At 41.4% G+C, this 15,340-nt stretch overlaps 1 protein-coding gene across 1 annotated transcript in view; it reads right to left on the reverse strand.

Moving 5' to 3' along the window:
* Positions 1-15,340, reverse strand: part of Prmt3 (protein arginine methyltransferase 3) — a 99,899-nt gene that overhangs the window by 58,423 nt on the left and 26,136 nt on the right. Inside the window, exons 9-10 of the mRNA XM_004650814.2 lie at positions 13,579-13,700; positions 10,431-10,530 (exon numbers count right to left, since the gene is read on the reverse strand). Of these exons, the coding sequence (XP_004650871.2) occupies positions 10,431-10,530; positions 13,579-13,700 (222 nt within the window). The remainder of the gene's footprint in view (positions 1-10,430; positions 10,531-13,578; positions 13,701-15,340) is intronic.

Below are 15,340 nucleotides of genomic sequence, written 5' to 3' on the forward strand. Positions count from 1 at the left end.
GAAGCCAAAGCCTGCCAAGCAACCATGCTCACACGGACAATAGCAAGTGGCCTGACAGGCAGGCGAGCTGCAGCCTAAGGACAGCAGTCACATTCTGAAGTGCTGTCCTGTGCTGCTGCTTGAGCCAACAGGTGTGACTGTCAGGTTAGGATCTGTATTCAGATTATATGGGTAGTTTAGGAATTCATTGCTCCAAAGTGAGTAATTTCCACAGGTTACATTAAGTAACATTAGAAGGTAAAAGGATGAGTCAGAGTGTTCAGTGTGACAGTTTAGTGGGCAACTGGCTCTTAAGTCACCATCTGTGGTAGTATGAATGGATGTCCCACAACAGATCAAGCTTGACACCTTAGATCTCTAGTAGCCTGGCTGGAGGTGGTGTCACTGTGGGCAGCTCCCAGGGTCCAGCCCCAAAGTGTGTTTGGGGGAGGATCTGAATTCCAGCCTAAGACAAGCAGAATATCTGAGCTCTCCCTGGTATTCCTGGAATGTGCTGGCTTGTGGCGATGGTGGTTCATTCTCTGTCTCTCTGTCTGTGGGCTGGAGAGATGGCTTAGCGGTTAAGCGCTTGCCTGTGAAGCCTAAGGACCCCGGTTCGAGGCTCAGTTCCCCAGGTCCCACGTTAGCCAGATGCACAAGGGGGCGCATGTGTCTGGAGTTCGTTTGCAGAGGCTGGAAGCCCTGGCACGCCCATTCTCTCTCTCTCCCTCTATCTGTCTTTCTCTCTGTGTCTGTCGCTCTCAAATAAATAAAAATAAATAAATAAATAAACAAACAAACAGCGGGCTGGGTGTGGTGGTGCATATCTTTAATCCTAGCACTTGGGAGGCAGAGGTAGGAGGACTGCTGTGAGTTCAAGGCCACACTGAGATTACATAGTGAATTCCAGGTCAGCCTGGGCTAGAGTGAGACCCTACCTCAAAAAAACAAATAAATAAATGAATAAAAATACGGTGGGAAGCTGGAGGGATGGCTTAGCAGTTAAGGTGCTTGCCTGTGAAGCCTAAGGATCCAGGTTTGATTCTCCAGATTCCATGTAAGCCAGATGCACATGATGGCATATACATCTGGAGTTTGTTTGCAGTGTCTAAAGGCCCTGGTTCACCCATTCTCTAATAAATAAATAAAAATAAAGTTTAAAAAAATACAGCAGGAGATTCATCCCTTTTTATGCCAGTTAAGGTCCATTCTTTCAACTTCCCAGTTACTACTACTACAGGTTCAACATGTGACTAGTCAGACTTTAAATTACTGAGAACTTCCCTTGGTCATGAAGAAGTTGTTCTTACAAAGCTTGGCTCCAAATGCCCTGCTTGTCTGCAGTCATTCAGACTGCAATCTCACAGGCTGCTGCCTCATCTTTAGGGTGCCATCTGGAAGGAGAGTATACCTGATATTTTCCTCAATGGTGTTCATGAGGTGCTCTTCCTTCAAAAGCAGAATTTATAAAATTAAATACTGCATTTGTCTCTCAAAAATTAAACACTGCAAAAAGACATATGGAATTAAATTGGGGACCAGATACTACTATTCATGGAAATAGCAACTTGATCTAAAACGGCTGCTCAGCTCTTGTGGTGCAGAGTCACCATAACGAAGGAATGTCAGACTTCCAGTATAAGCACATCTACTCATTTCAAACAGCTGAGTTACTAAAACACCCTCAGGCAAAACAGAACTTGTAGAAAAACTGGTGGCAAACAGCCAATGATCTGAAATCATGTAATGATAAAATAGAAAATTACTTGCAACAAAAAGCAGTCCTGCCAACTTGAGCCAGAAGCCCAGGACATGCACATCGAGCATATCAACCTGACTGCTGGGCAGTGATTGCAAGTTGTCATTTCAAGACTGAACAAGTGGGTCAAAGATACAAGTGTAAGAAGGAAAAGACGGAAAGTTGTGGAGAATATTTTCACTTTTTTGTAGGGAAAAGTACTTAGCATGAAAAAAAAAAAAGGCAATAGGTTGGACTCCATTAAAACCTAAAACCTATGCTCATCAAAAGAGACAAGGGATGTGGGGAAAAGAGCACTTGTCATGAATGGGAATGTAACGGGTACAGCCTCCATGGAAGTAAGTGTGGAGGTCTTCAAAAATCAGTAAAAGAACTACTATACAATCTAGCTATACACTGGGACCCACAATCAAAACCCCCACCCTTTTACTATTCACTGCAGCACTGCAGCCAAGTCATGGAGTCAGCCTCGATGCCGAATGGATAATGATCTATACAAAATGGAGTTTAATTCAGCCATAAAAAAGAATGTAATTACCTGATCTGCAGGAAAATGTCAAGAACTAGAGATCATGTTAAATGAAATAAGTAAGACTCAGAAAGACAAGTATCACATGCTTTTTCTCATATGTGGGTGAGAAATCTAACTCTGAAGGTCAATATAAGTGTTAAAAGAAAGCAAAGAGACCACCATAAAGGTCAGGAAGATTAAGAGTAGGGTAGGGAGGGAGGTTAGCTCTGGGGTGCAGTCAGCTGAGCAATGCTGGTTAAAAAAAAAACAACACTTAATGAAGAACAGCTTGTGGGAGGAAAGGTTTATTTTGGCTTACAAAATTGACGGGAAGCTCCATGATGGCAGGGGAAAACAATGGCATGAGCAGAGAAAGGGGGAACATCATCCCAGGGCCAACATCAGAAGACTGTGCCAAACACTGGCAAGGGGAAACTGACTATAACACCCATAAGCCCACCCCTAACAATACACTGCCTCCAGGAGACTCCAATTACCAAACTGCCACCAGCTAGGGACCTAGCATTCAGAACACCTAAGTTTATGTGGGACACCAGAATCAAACTATCACATTCCACCCATGGCCCTCATAAATTGATAACCATCCATGAGGTAAAATGCTATGCATTCAGTCCAACTTTAAAAGTCCTTATAGTTTTATTAATCCCAATGATGTTCATACACTCCCATAATCCAACATCTTTTAACTGAGCTGTAATACCAAAACAAACAAACAAACAACAACAACAAAAAAAAACTGGACTTGGAGTTAACATGGTGGAGTACAAACCACCCCAAAGCAGCCTAGGGGAGAAAAAAGCCAAAACACAAACAACAACAACAACAAAATACACTCTTCTACTAAAAAGTGAGGTATACAAGAAATTACCAATTGCAGCAGAGAAGTAGGAGAGATCCAGAGTGACTAAAGCCCACACAGGCAGGTAGAAGCAGCTCCAGCAGCAGCAGCACCAGGTCTGCAGGGCCACACAGCTGCCAGCCAGGCTCAGCCTGAGCCACAGGAAAAGCCAGGTGAGGGGATTCTCCACTCACCTCGAAGCTCCTTGCAAACTCGTGAAACATGAAGGGAAGAAAGAATGGAGGAGCAGCAACTCATGAGGAAGAGGATCTCAAGGACCAGCAGAAATTCAGCCACCATCCATAGCCACTCCTTCCCCGCGTCAAGAGCCAGCAAGGACCAGAGACCTGGGGAAGGGAGCTCACCTACACAGCATCTGAAACAGGTGATCACAGCAGCAACCCAGCCAGCCTACCTCAGCCCACAGCATAGCAAAGAGGGACGCAAGCAGGAGTGCAGCATAATTGAGACCAGAACAATTCCAGAAGGTTATTGGGATTAAACCAGGTCAGTACCCAACAAATAAGCCTGGCATATAGGCTTGAAATGGAAGTGCTAATTGCACCTTCCATTTCAGGATAAATTATATGTTAAATCTGAGGGATGATTTAATTTGGCATTATTAAATAAGTTATATTTTGGGCTTGTCATTGGTTGCTTCCTGATTTATACATCTTTTGTTTCCTCTTCTGTCGTTTGTTAGGGAAGGGTCTTACTTGGTCACAAGCTGACTTGGAACCCTCAACAGACCAGAAATCTTAGCCTCCTTCTTGACAAGATTAAGGTTGTGGGGCAACACACATCCTAACAGACTGTGACTTTGTTAGAGGACTGAAAGACAAAAATCACACATTATCTCATTAGATGCAAACAAAGCATTTGACAAAATCCAACATCCCTTCATGATAAAAGTCCTACAGAGACCGGGAATAGAATGAACATATCTAAACATAATAAAGACTATTTATGACAAGCTACAGCCAACATAATACTAAATGGGGAAAAAAAAAAAAACTTGAAGCTTTCCCACAGATTGGATGTAACAATTAATCAAATTGGGTGGCAAATATGACTCAGTTTAATTTACACACACTCTAAAGCCAATAATTCAATGTTTACTACTTTCACAGTATCAGTGAACTCTAAGGAAAAGGGATACTGTTCACGCAGACAAGATACTCGACAGGGCAGGAACAGTGGGAACATGGTGGCCACACTGAAGAAACAGTCCTACCGCATCCTTATCAGTCATGGGAATTTCCAAGCAAGCATTTATCCCTACAGACCTAGAAAGCAGAAAATAACATTTCTGTTGTGTGTATATGTTTTGTTTTGTTTTTCAAGGTAAGGTCTTGCTCTAGCCCAGGTTGACCTGGAATTGGTCTCTGGCTGGCCTCAAACTCACAGCAATCTTCCTACCTCCGAAGTGCTGGGATTAAAAGTGTGCACCAGTACATGAAGCAAGAGCTAGTCCATTTGTTGGTATTCTCTATTGTTTTGGTTATACAAGCTAGGGTCTCCCTCTAACCCAGACTGACCTGGAATTCATTACGTACTCTGAGGCTGGTCTCAAACTCAGTCATTCTCCTACCGTGGCCTCCCAAGTGCTGGGATTAAAGGTTTGTGCCAGTGGCCTCCCAAGTGCTGGGATTAAAGGTTTGTGCCACCATGCATGTGTTCTGATTTTAAAAGTAAAAAATATTGCTGAAGACTCCACATGTTTGGGCTACACAGTTACTGAGAAATACTGCTAGAGCTGAGCTGAAAACCTCCATGTAGACTAGCTGACAGAAAGCTGGAAAAAGCTATGCTGCATGCAGCTCCATGGGAGAGAGAGGACACCAGTAGAGATAAACAACAGTGGACAATGCAAGTCTGAAATTTGGCCACCCAGGCCAAATGAGCCCATGGCTGTTATAGGGAAAACCAACTGCTGTCTAATTGGACTGGAGGCCTGCCCCATGGGAGGGAATACATGCCTGATGGTGAAAACCTATGACAGGGGAAGTCATGAGCCCTAGGGGTATAATGTCTGCTGGTGTCTTGCTAAACATATATATTATGCTCATCAACCAAACTGCCCAGTAAGCACTTCTCTTACTGTTCATACCCATACAGTAATGCTACTCTCACTTTGGATTAGAGAAGCTTCTCTTTTCAGATGGCAGGGACCTTGGGATGACTCAGAAGGCAACATGGTGCTGAGAAGTGACAGAGGAGCACTCACCACCAAAATAACTCTATCACACCTTTGAAGGCTCAGGTCCATTGCAGAAGAGTTGACAGATAGAAGTAAGAGCCAAAGGAAGTGCAACACTGCGTGCAATGAAATCTACCACACACAAAATGGCTTGGATATCCATGACCTCATAGGACCTGACACTACCTCCACAAGACCCTCATAACAGGAAGAAAAGATCATGACATCAAAATAAAAGAGACCAGCTGGGCGTGGTGGCACACACCTTTAATCCCAGCACTTGGAAGGCAAAGGTAGGAGGATCACCATAAGTTCAAGGCCACCCTGAGACTACATAGTGAATTCCAGGTCAGCTTGGCTTAGACTGAGAACCTATCTTGAGCAAAAAAAAAAAAAAAAAGACTAATTGAGAGGGGGAGGGGAAGGGATATGATGTATGATGGAGAGCGAAGTTGCAAAGGGGAAATTAGGGAGTGAAGGATTAACATGGCTTATTGTCTATAATTATGGAAGTTGTCAATAAAAAAAATAAAACAGGGCTGGAGAGATGGCTTAGCAATTAAGGTGATTGCCAAAAAAGCCAAAGAACCCAGGTTCTATTCTCCAGGAACCACGTAAGCCAGATGCACAAGGTGGTTTATGCATCTGCAGTGTGTTTACAGGGCTAGAGTCCCTGGTACATCCATTCTCTCTCTACATGCTTCTTTCTCTCTTTCTCAAATATATAAGAAAAATATTTAAAATAAAATAAAAGTAATAAACTACAACTTAATCCTTTTTTTAAAAGACTACTCAAAAAGTCAGTGCTGGGCTGGAGGGATGGCTTAGCAGTTAAGGTGTTTACCGGCAAAGCCAAAGGACTCAGGTTCGATAACCCAGGGCCCACGTTAGCCAGATACACAAGGGGGTGCATGCATCTGCAGTTCCTTTGCAGTGGATAGGGGCCTTGGTGCGCCCTCTCTCTCTCCTTCTTTCTGTCAAATAAATAGATAAATAAAAATAAGGAGACTTACAGTTAAGATGGCGGCATAGAAACCATGCCAAAGCAAAGCAGTCTAGGGGAGAAAAAGCCAAAAGGAAAAAAAAAAAAAACCCAGCGAGAGAACTAGAGCCACCATCAACAGCCTCCTCTCCTCCACCACCAGTTCCAGCTCTGGCGAACAGAGCAGAGGTCCAGCAACCCAGAAAGCCTACTTGAACCCACAGTGCACCAAAGAGGGACCCAAGCAGGAGTGCAGCATGACTGAGACAAAAATAATCCCAAAAGGTAACTGTGATTACACCAGGTCAGTACCAGCCCAATAATCCTGGTATATAGCCCTGAACTGGAAGTGCTAATTGCACCTTCCATATCAGGATAAATTATATGTTAAATCTGATGGACGACTGGATTTGCCAATCTTAAATAAGCTATATTTTGGTCTTATCTGTTGTTTCTTGATTTACAGTGGCTTTATTTCCTCTTCTGTTACACATTAGGGAAGGATTTCACTTGGTCACAAGTGGACTTGGAACCCTCAATAGGCCAGAAATCTTAACCTTCTTGTTCATATAGGATCTGGTTGTCATAATACCCCATAAATACTCTGTGCTATTTTTCATTGAATGTATACATTGATTAAATTTTAGAATCTATCTGTATTTTGTTCCACTCAGCCTACATGAATACTCTCATAGCAATCAAACCCAACACATAGGTTCACATTTGTAGATACTCTACGAGTCTTAAGAGACACACCTAGCACCTTAAGCTCCTACCCTGAAGATATATAACATCAGATTGATTGACACATCTAATAATACTGAGCTGGTACAACTGAATAACACCTAAAGCCATGTAGCAGGACACAAGAAAAATACACAGAAATCAATACTGTGAAAATGGAAATCTTAACAAAAGCACACTAATTGCAATCCCATCAAAATTCCAACGGCATTCTTCACAGAAATAGAAACAACACTACAAAACTTTATCTGGAATCACAAAACAAAAAAAAAACCCTCGAATATCTAAAATAATTCTGAGCAACAAAAATAAGGTTGATGATATCATACCATACCTGATTTTAAACTATACTACAGAGCCATAGTAACAAAAACAGCATGGTAAAGGCACAAAAGCAGACATGTAGATCAGTGGAACAGAATAGAGGACCCAGATATAAGTCTGGGTAGCTATAGCTACCTCATATTCAATTAAAAATACCAAAAATACTCATTGAAGACAGCCTCTTCAGCAAATGGTGCTGGGAAAACTGGATATTTATCTGTAGAAGGATGAAAATAGATTCTCTCTCTCCATGAAAAGAAAGTCCAAATGGATTAAAGACCTTAACATCAGACCTGAAACTCTGAAACTACTAGAGGAAAAAGTAGGGGAAACCCTTCAACATATTGGTCTTGGCAAACACTTTCTAAATATAACCCCAGTTGCTCAGGCAATAAAACTACAGATTAACTGCTGGGACCTCATGAAATTACAAAGATTTTGTACAGCAAAGGACAGTGAATAAAGCAAAAAGGCAACCTATAGAATGGGGAAAAAAAAAATCTTTGCCAGCTATACATCTGATAGAGGATTAATATCTAGGATATACAAAGAACTCAAAAAATAAAATATTAAGAAATCAAACAAGCCAATTAAAAAAATGGGCTATGGAACTAAATAGAGTTCTCAAAAGAAGAAATATGGATGGCATATAAGCATCTAAAAAATGTTCTACATCCCTAGTTATCAGGGAAATCAGATTAAAACTATGTTGAGATTCCATCTCACTCCTGTCAGATTGGCCACCATCGTGAAAACAAATAACCATAAATGCTGGTGAGGATGTGGAAAAAGAGGAACCCTTCTACACTGCTGGTGGGAATGCAATCTGGTCCAGCCATTGTGGAAATCAGTGTGGAGGTTCCTATGACAGCTCAAATAGATCTACCATATGACCCAGCTATAGCACTCCTAGGCATATATCCTATAGACGCATCTCATTACCTTACAGATACTTGCTCAATCATGTTTACTGCTGCTCAATTCACAATAGCTGGGAAATGGAACCAACCTAGATGTGTTTCAACTGATGAGTGGATAATGAAGATATGGCACATTTATACAATAGAGTTCTACTTAGCAGTAAAGAAAAATGAAGTTATGAAATTTGCAGGAAAATGGATGGATCTGAAAAGGATTATACTAAGTGAGGTAACCCAGGCCCAGAAAGCTAAGCATTGCATGTTCTCTCTCATATGTGGATCCTAGCTACAGATGATTGGGCTTCTGTATGAGAAGGAAAAAACTCAGTAGCAGAGGCCCCAATAAACTAGAAAAGAAATATAAAGGAAAGAGAAAGGAAGGGAGGGGGGTACTTCATAGGATGATATTATATATATGTAAGTAGAAGAATAGATTAATGAGGGTGAAAAGGTCCAAAATGAGGTCAGGGTAAGAGATTGAGTAAAGGAAAGATGGAGGAAGAGCTAATTAAAATCTAAGAGAATATAAATGAATCATATGGAACCCTACTTTTTGGACAATGGAACACTCGGGAGCTGTAGATTGTTGCTAGAAAATTTTCAGTGCCAGGGATGGGATACCTTCCAGTGAGTTGTGGGCCAGGGAGGTCCCTGATGCCCCCAGTACACCATAGGCCATTCCTGAGGCCCCTGGTTTCCCACCAGGAATAGATGGCAAGACACTATTGCTGAAGAGTCCACATAATTGGGCTGCAAGACCACTGAGAAATCCTTCTGGAACTGAGCTGATAACCTCCTTGATGTAGACCAGCTGACAGAAAACTGAAAGAAGCAATTCTGCATACAGTTCAATGGGAGAAAGAGAAATGACCAGTGAAGATACTCAACAGAGGACACTGCAAGCCTTATATTTGGGGCAGCCAGACCAAATGAGCCAACGGGTGCAATAGTGGCACATCTGTCATGGTGGAAACCAACTGCCCTCTAATTGGACTGGAGGCCTGCTCCAAGGGAGGGAATACATCCCTGATACTGAAAACTTAGAACAGGGGTAGCCATGAGACCTAGGGGTGTATCATCTGCTGCTGTCTGGCTTAATGTATATACTTGTATATACTATGCTCATCAAACTGCCCAGTAAGTACTTCTCTTAATGTTCATACCCTTATATTAATGCTACTCTCACTTTTGGCTGAGAATCTTCTCTTTTCAGATGGCAGTGAGCTTGGGACAACTCAGAAGGTATCATTGTGCTGGAAAGAAGTGACCACAGTGCTCAGTACGACAATATCTCTATCATACCTTCCAAGGCTCAGGGTCTAATGCAGAAGAGGTGGCGGAAAGAATGTAAGAGCCAAAGGAAGGGTGGGATTCCTTACAATGTGCTCCCTCCAGACACAAAATGGTCTGGATATCCATGATCTCACATTGACTGATACTACCTATGCAAGACTATCATAAGAAGAGGAAAAGATCGTGACATCAAAATAAAAGAGAGGCTGATTGTTATGGGGAGGAGATTTGATGGAGAGTGGAGTTTCAAAGGGGAAAGTGGGGGGGGGGAAGGTATTACCATGGGATATTTTTATAATCATGAAAGTTGTTAATAAAAATTTGAAAAAAAAAATATTTAACAAGTCAGTGCCATTTTAGAATAAACTACTCTAAAAAGATAAGGTGTTTTTACATTTTTTTTTTTTAAATTTAAAGCCAGACATGGTGGTACACATCTTTTATCACAGCACTTGAGAGGCAGAGGTAGGAGGATCACTGTGCATTCGAGGCCACCCTGAGACTACATAGTGAATTCCAGGTTGGCCTGGGCTAGAGTGAGACCCTACTTTACAAAAAATAAAAATAAAATTTTGTTTGTTTTTTGAGGTAGGGTCTCACTCTAACTGAGGCTGACCTAGAATTCATTTTGTAGACTCAGGGTGGCCTTGAACTCTCAGCGATCCTCATACCACTGCCTCCTGAGTGCTGGGATTAAAGGTGTGCACCACCCCACCTGGCTGGCTGACACTATCTTAAAACAGTGCCACTGTCTTGCCATTTGTCAAATGTAATAAAATTCAGAGAAACCTCTGCCTTATTCATTACTTCCTTTCTTGTTTTACCAATGCAAGTTTTCTTTCTCTCTGTAAAGACTTACCATCCACTCCGATACAATGACATCCACCTTTTCAACAGGAAGGTGAACTTCTTCTATCTTTCCTTTAATCAGGGTAATGGTATCTTCAAGCTTATTTAGCCTGAAAGTTATGATGAATTAGATTAGTAGGTTAAACAATGTTTGAAAGTGAATTAACTCACAGTATTTTATGCTAATTGTTCATATTTTTTGTAAAACAAAAGCATGTTCAAAGTTCCTTTATCCATGGGTCTTGGACTTACTGTTTTGTTATTTTGTGAATACCCCAGTACATTTCTGGGGTATTCATAATAATAATAGTAAGACAATACATTGAACCAGTAACAAAAACTTCAGTTTCAAAAGATATCTGAATTTTATCAAGGATATATATTCATCCAGGTCAGCCTGGGCTAGAGTGAGACCCTTACCTCTGAAAACAAGAAAAAAAAAAAAAAAAAAAAACAAGAAAAAAAAAAGAATGTATGTTTACAATACAGTTCCTTGGACCTGGAGAGATTGCTTAGCAGTTAAGGTGTATGCCTGAGAAGCCTAAAGACCCAGGTTCAATTTTCTAGGTCCCATGTAAGCCAGAAGCACATCGTGGTGCAGGCATCTGGAGTTCATTTGCAGTGGCTAGAGGTCCTGGCATGCCCATTCTCTTTCTCTCTCTGTCTCTAATAAATAAATAAATAAAAATAAATAAATCTTAAGCTGGGCGTGGTGGCGCACGCCTTTAATCCCAGCACTGGGGAGGCAGAGGTAGGAGGATCGCCGTGAGTTCGAGGCCACCCTGAGACTCCATAGTGAATTCCAGGTCAGCCTGGGCTAGAGTGAGACCCCACCTCGAAAAACAAACAAAAAACAACTTAAAAAAAAGTACAAGCCGGGCGTGGTGGCATATGCCTTTAATCCCAGCACTGGGAGGCAGAGGTAGGAGGATCGCCGTTATAATGATGTAAAACACAACCCAGCAGCAGCACAAAAGCTGTGGTGTGCACGAGTCTGTGTGTGGGTGGTGAGAGCACCTGACACCGCACACAGCAGCCAGCTTCTGTCTTCTCAGCTGGTCGTCAGTCTCAGTACTGTCCTGCTGGCAGCTCAAGGTCACGCATTTGGGAACACCATGTGCATATCTCAAGCACAACACAACAACCACATCACACCCTGTAGAGAACCGAAGCCCTCTCCCTGTCAGGATCACTGGAGCCCGACGTGGTGCCTTATGCTTCATTCTATTTGCCGGTTATGCACACTTACGTATGTTAATGCACATTTACATTTTGTATTTATTTGTATTTATATCTGTGCTGTTTTTTTTTTTTTTCCGAGGTAGGGTCTCACTCTTGCCCAGGCCGATATGGAATTCACTGTTTTCTCAGGGTTGCCTCGAACTCACAGCAGTCCTCCTACCTCTGCCTCCCGCATGCTGGGATTAAAGGCGTGTGCCACCACACTGGCTCTGTGTTGTACTTTTAAAAAATATTTTTATTTATTTACAAGCAAAGAAAAAGAGAGAGAGAAAAAACAAGCTAGGGCCTCCTGCCACTGCATACACCATCTTCTGCATATGGTTTCATGTGGGTACTGAGGAATCAAACTTGGGCAACGGGCTTTGCAAGCATTCACCTAAACTGTTGAGCCATCTCTCCAGCCCTCTATGCTACATTTCATATAAGACAGAAAAAGAAAGAATGTTGTCTGAGTTTCCTTAAGGAACACTCAACAAAGAATGCAGCAATTGCCTGCTATCTACAGAAGTTCCCAGGCTTCCACAAGTATCCTTCTCTAATGACAGAAGACATGCTTCTTAACAGCAGAGCGTCCCTGCTTGGTATGCTGAAGACAGACCTGCATTCTGTAAGCAGCCGTTGCTCAGGCTGGTTACTGTGAGCTACAGGTCATAATCCTATTTGCATCAGTAATTACTTGTTCAAATATGAATATAATAGGGGAGATTATGATTTTAGAGAGTACACAGGAAAAAGACAGGCCCCTTAGTGCTCAGGAACCTGGATTAAAAGTGCTTACGGCATGGCCAGGCATGGTGGCGCATGCCTTTAATGCAGAGGTGGGAGGATCGCCATGAGTTCAAGGCCACCCTGAGACTACATTGTGAATTCCATGTCAGCCTTGGCTAGAGCAAGACCCTGCCTCCAAAAAAAAAAAAAACACAAACCAAACAACAACAACAACAAAAACAGTATAGATGCATCCTCACCAAAAAGTGCCTTCCAGGGCTTTCCATGCATCAGACTCCTCAATGGTTCCTCCTACTCTAGGCCTAAAAGCACCCCAGAGGAACCTCTTCAGAAGCATGTTCAAGAAAACTAACAATTTAATCTATACAAGTATTCAATTTAATAAAAAAGCCTTTGTCAAACCATTCCTTTAACTCAGTCAATAGACAGTGAGTCACCAACTACTTGAGAATGAGTGTGGCTAACTGCTCTATCTTAAACCTGACTTCACACATGATGCTATGCCATCATCACCACCAACTCCCTATTTTGGGCACTAAGAGAGAAAACAGCCCATGCCCTTGGGAGTATGGCCAGAGCAAGAGAAGGATAACTAGAAGCAACACAGAGCAGCATGGGATCTGTATGGTCAAGTCCAGCTAAGTGACCTAGACTCTTGTCTTTAGTCTGTGATGTGGTAAAGGAAATGCTGACAGACTTAGTCCTCCAGAGCTCTCTCTTAATTAATAGCACCTCACATTAGCCGGGCATGGTGGCATACCCCTTTAATCCTAGCACTCAGGAGGCAGAGGCAGAGGCAGGAGAATCACCATGAGTTTGAGGCCACCCTGAGACTACCTAGTAAATTCCAGGTAAGCCCGGGTTAGAGTGAAACCCTACCACCAAAAAAAAAAAAAAAAAAAAAAAAGCACATCACAACATCACACACCAAGAGCTTCCTAATTTCACTTTAGAACAACATGTCTTTGCTCATAACTAGAAAGCAAGAAATCCATATAAAACTAATTCTGCAAGAACTGTGACAGCTCACTCAGGATTGCGTTCAAGTATGGCTGGCTGCAGCACAGCAAACCTATTCTGGAGGAAAGCTTTACTCACAAGTATCGTGAGTTTGCATTAGCTACTTAAGATAAAGTCTACTGCCACACTAAAAATTAACTTTAATTCAAGCCTTAAAATATACCTACCTTATGATATCCATAGCCTGGTAAAGTATTTCAGACTGGTCAACTCCAAGAACTTTCTTTGCGCCAGCTTTGGCAGCAAACATGGAGAGAATTCCAGTTCCACACCCAACATCCAAAACCACCTGGGGTCATAAAAAACAAGTGTTGTTGAATTTTTAATTTTACTGAGTAAATATGGTAATTTCTACTTAGGGGAAATAAAATAGTATGAGTTATATTAAATCAATAAACAGTATAGCTGGCTACAGTGTAATACAGTTAGGAACAAATGCTAAATTTAGGAAATGTTTTTCCATGAAGCAAGTAATTCTACAAATCACAACCATTCACAATTGAATAAAAAAAAAAGTACCTTGGAATAAACCTAACCAAGGAAAGGAAGGATCTCTACAATTGAAAACTTTAAAACACTCAAGCAAGAAAGTACAGAAGACAATAGGAAATGGAAAAACATCCCTTGTTCCTGGATCAGAAGAATCAATATTGTGAAAATGGCAATCTTACCAAAAGCAATCTACACACTGAATGCAATCCCCATCAAAATTCCAAAGGCATTCTTCATGGAAATAGAAACAACACTACAAAACTTTATCTGGAATCACAAAAAAAACCTTGAATATCTAAAATAATTCTGAGCAACAAAAATGTGGCTGATGATATCATACCATACCTGATTTTAAACTATACTACAGAGCCATAGTAACAAAAACAGCATGGTAAAGGCACAAAAGCAGACATGTAGATCAATGGAACAGAATAGAGGACCCAGATGTAAGTCTGTGTAGCTATAGCCACCTTATATTCGATTAAAAAATACCAAAAATACTCATTGAAGACTGCCTCTTCAGCAAATAGTGCTGGGAAAACTGGATATTTATCTGTAGAAGGATGAAAATAAATTCTTCTCTCTCCATGAACAAGAATCAAGTCCAAATGGATTAAAGACCTTAACATCAGACCTGAAACTCTGAAACTACTAGAGGAAAAAGTAGGGGAAACCCTTCAACATATTGGTCTTGGCAAACACTTTCTGAATATAACCTCAGTTGCTCAGGCAATAAAACCACAGATTAACCACTGGGACCTCATGAAATTACAAAGATTTTGTACTGCAAAAGACACTGTGAATAAAGCAAAGAGGCAACCTACAGAATGGGGAAAAAAAAAATCTTTGCCAGCTATACATCTGATAGAGGATTAATATCTACGATATATAAAGAACTCAAAAAATTAAATAATAAGAAATCAAACAAGCCAATTAAAAATGGGCTATGGAACTAAATAGAGTTCTCAAAAGAAGAAATATGGATGACATATAAGCATCTAACAAAATGTTCTACATCCCTAGTTATCAAGGAAATGCAGATTAAAACTATGTTGAGATCTCATCTCATTCCTGTCAGATTGGCTACCATCGTGAAAACAAATGACCGTAAATGCTGGCGAGGATGTGGAAAAAGAGGAACCCTTCTACACTGTTGGTGGGAATGCAATCTGGTCCAGCCATTGTGGAAATCAGTGTGGAGGTTCCTAAGACAGCTAAAAATAGATCTACCATATGACCCAGCTATAGCACTCCTAGGCATATATACTAAGACCCTATTGCTAACGACTCTACATAATTAGGCTGCAAGGCCACTGAGAAATCCTTCTGGAACTGAGCTGATAACCCCATCCATGTAGATCTGCTAACAGAAAGCAGAAAGAAGCCATTCTGCATGTAGTTCAATGGGAGAGAGAGAAATGACCAGTGAAGATACTC

Source organism: Jaculus jaculus, chromosome 3, assembly GCF_020740685.1.
Source record: "Jaculus jaculus isolate mJacJac1 chromosome 3, mJacJac1.mat.Y.cur, whole genome shotgun sequence".
NCBI classification, from domain to species: domain Eukaryota; kingdom Metazoa; phylum Chordata; class Mammalia; order Rodentia; family Dipodidae; genus Jaculus; species Jaculus jaculus.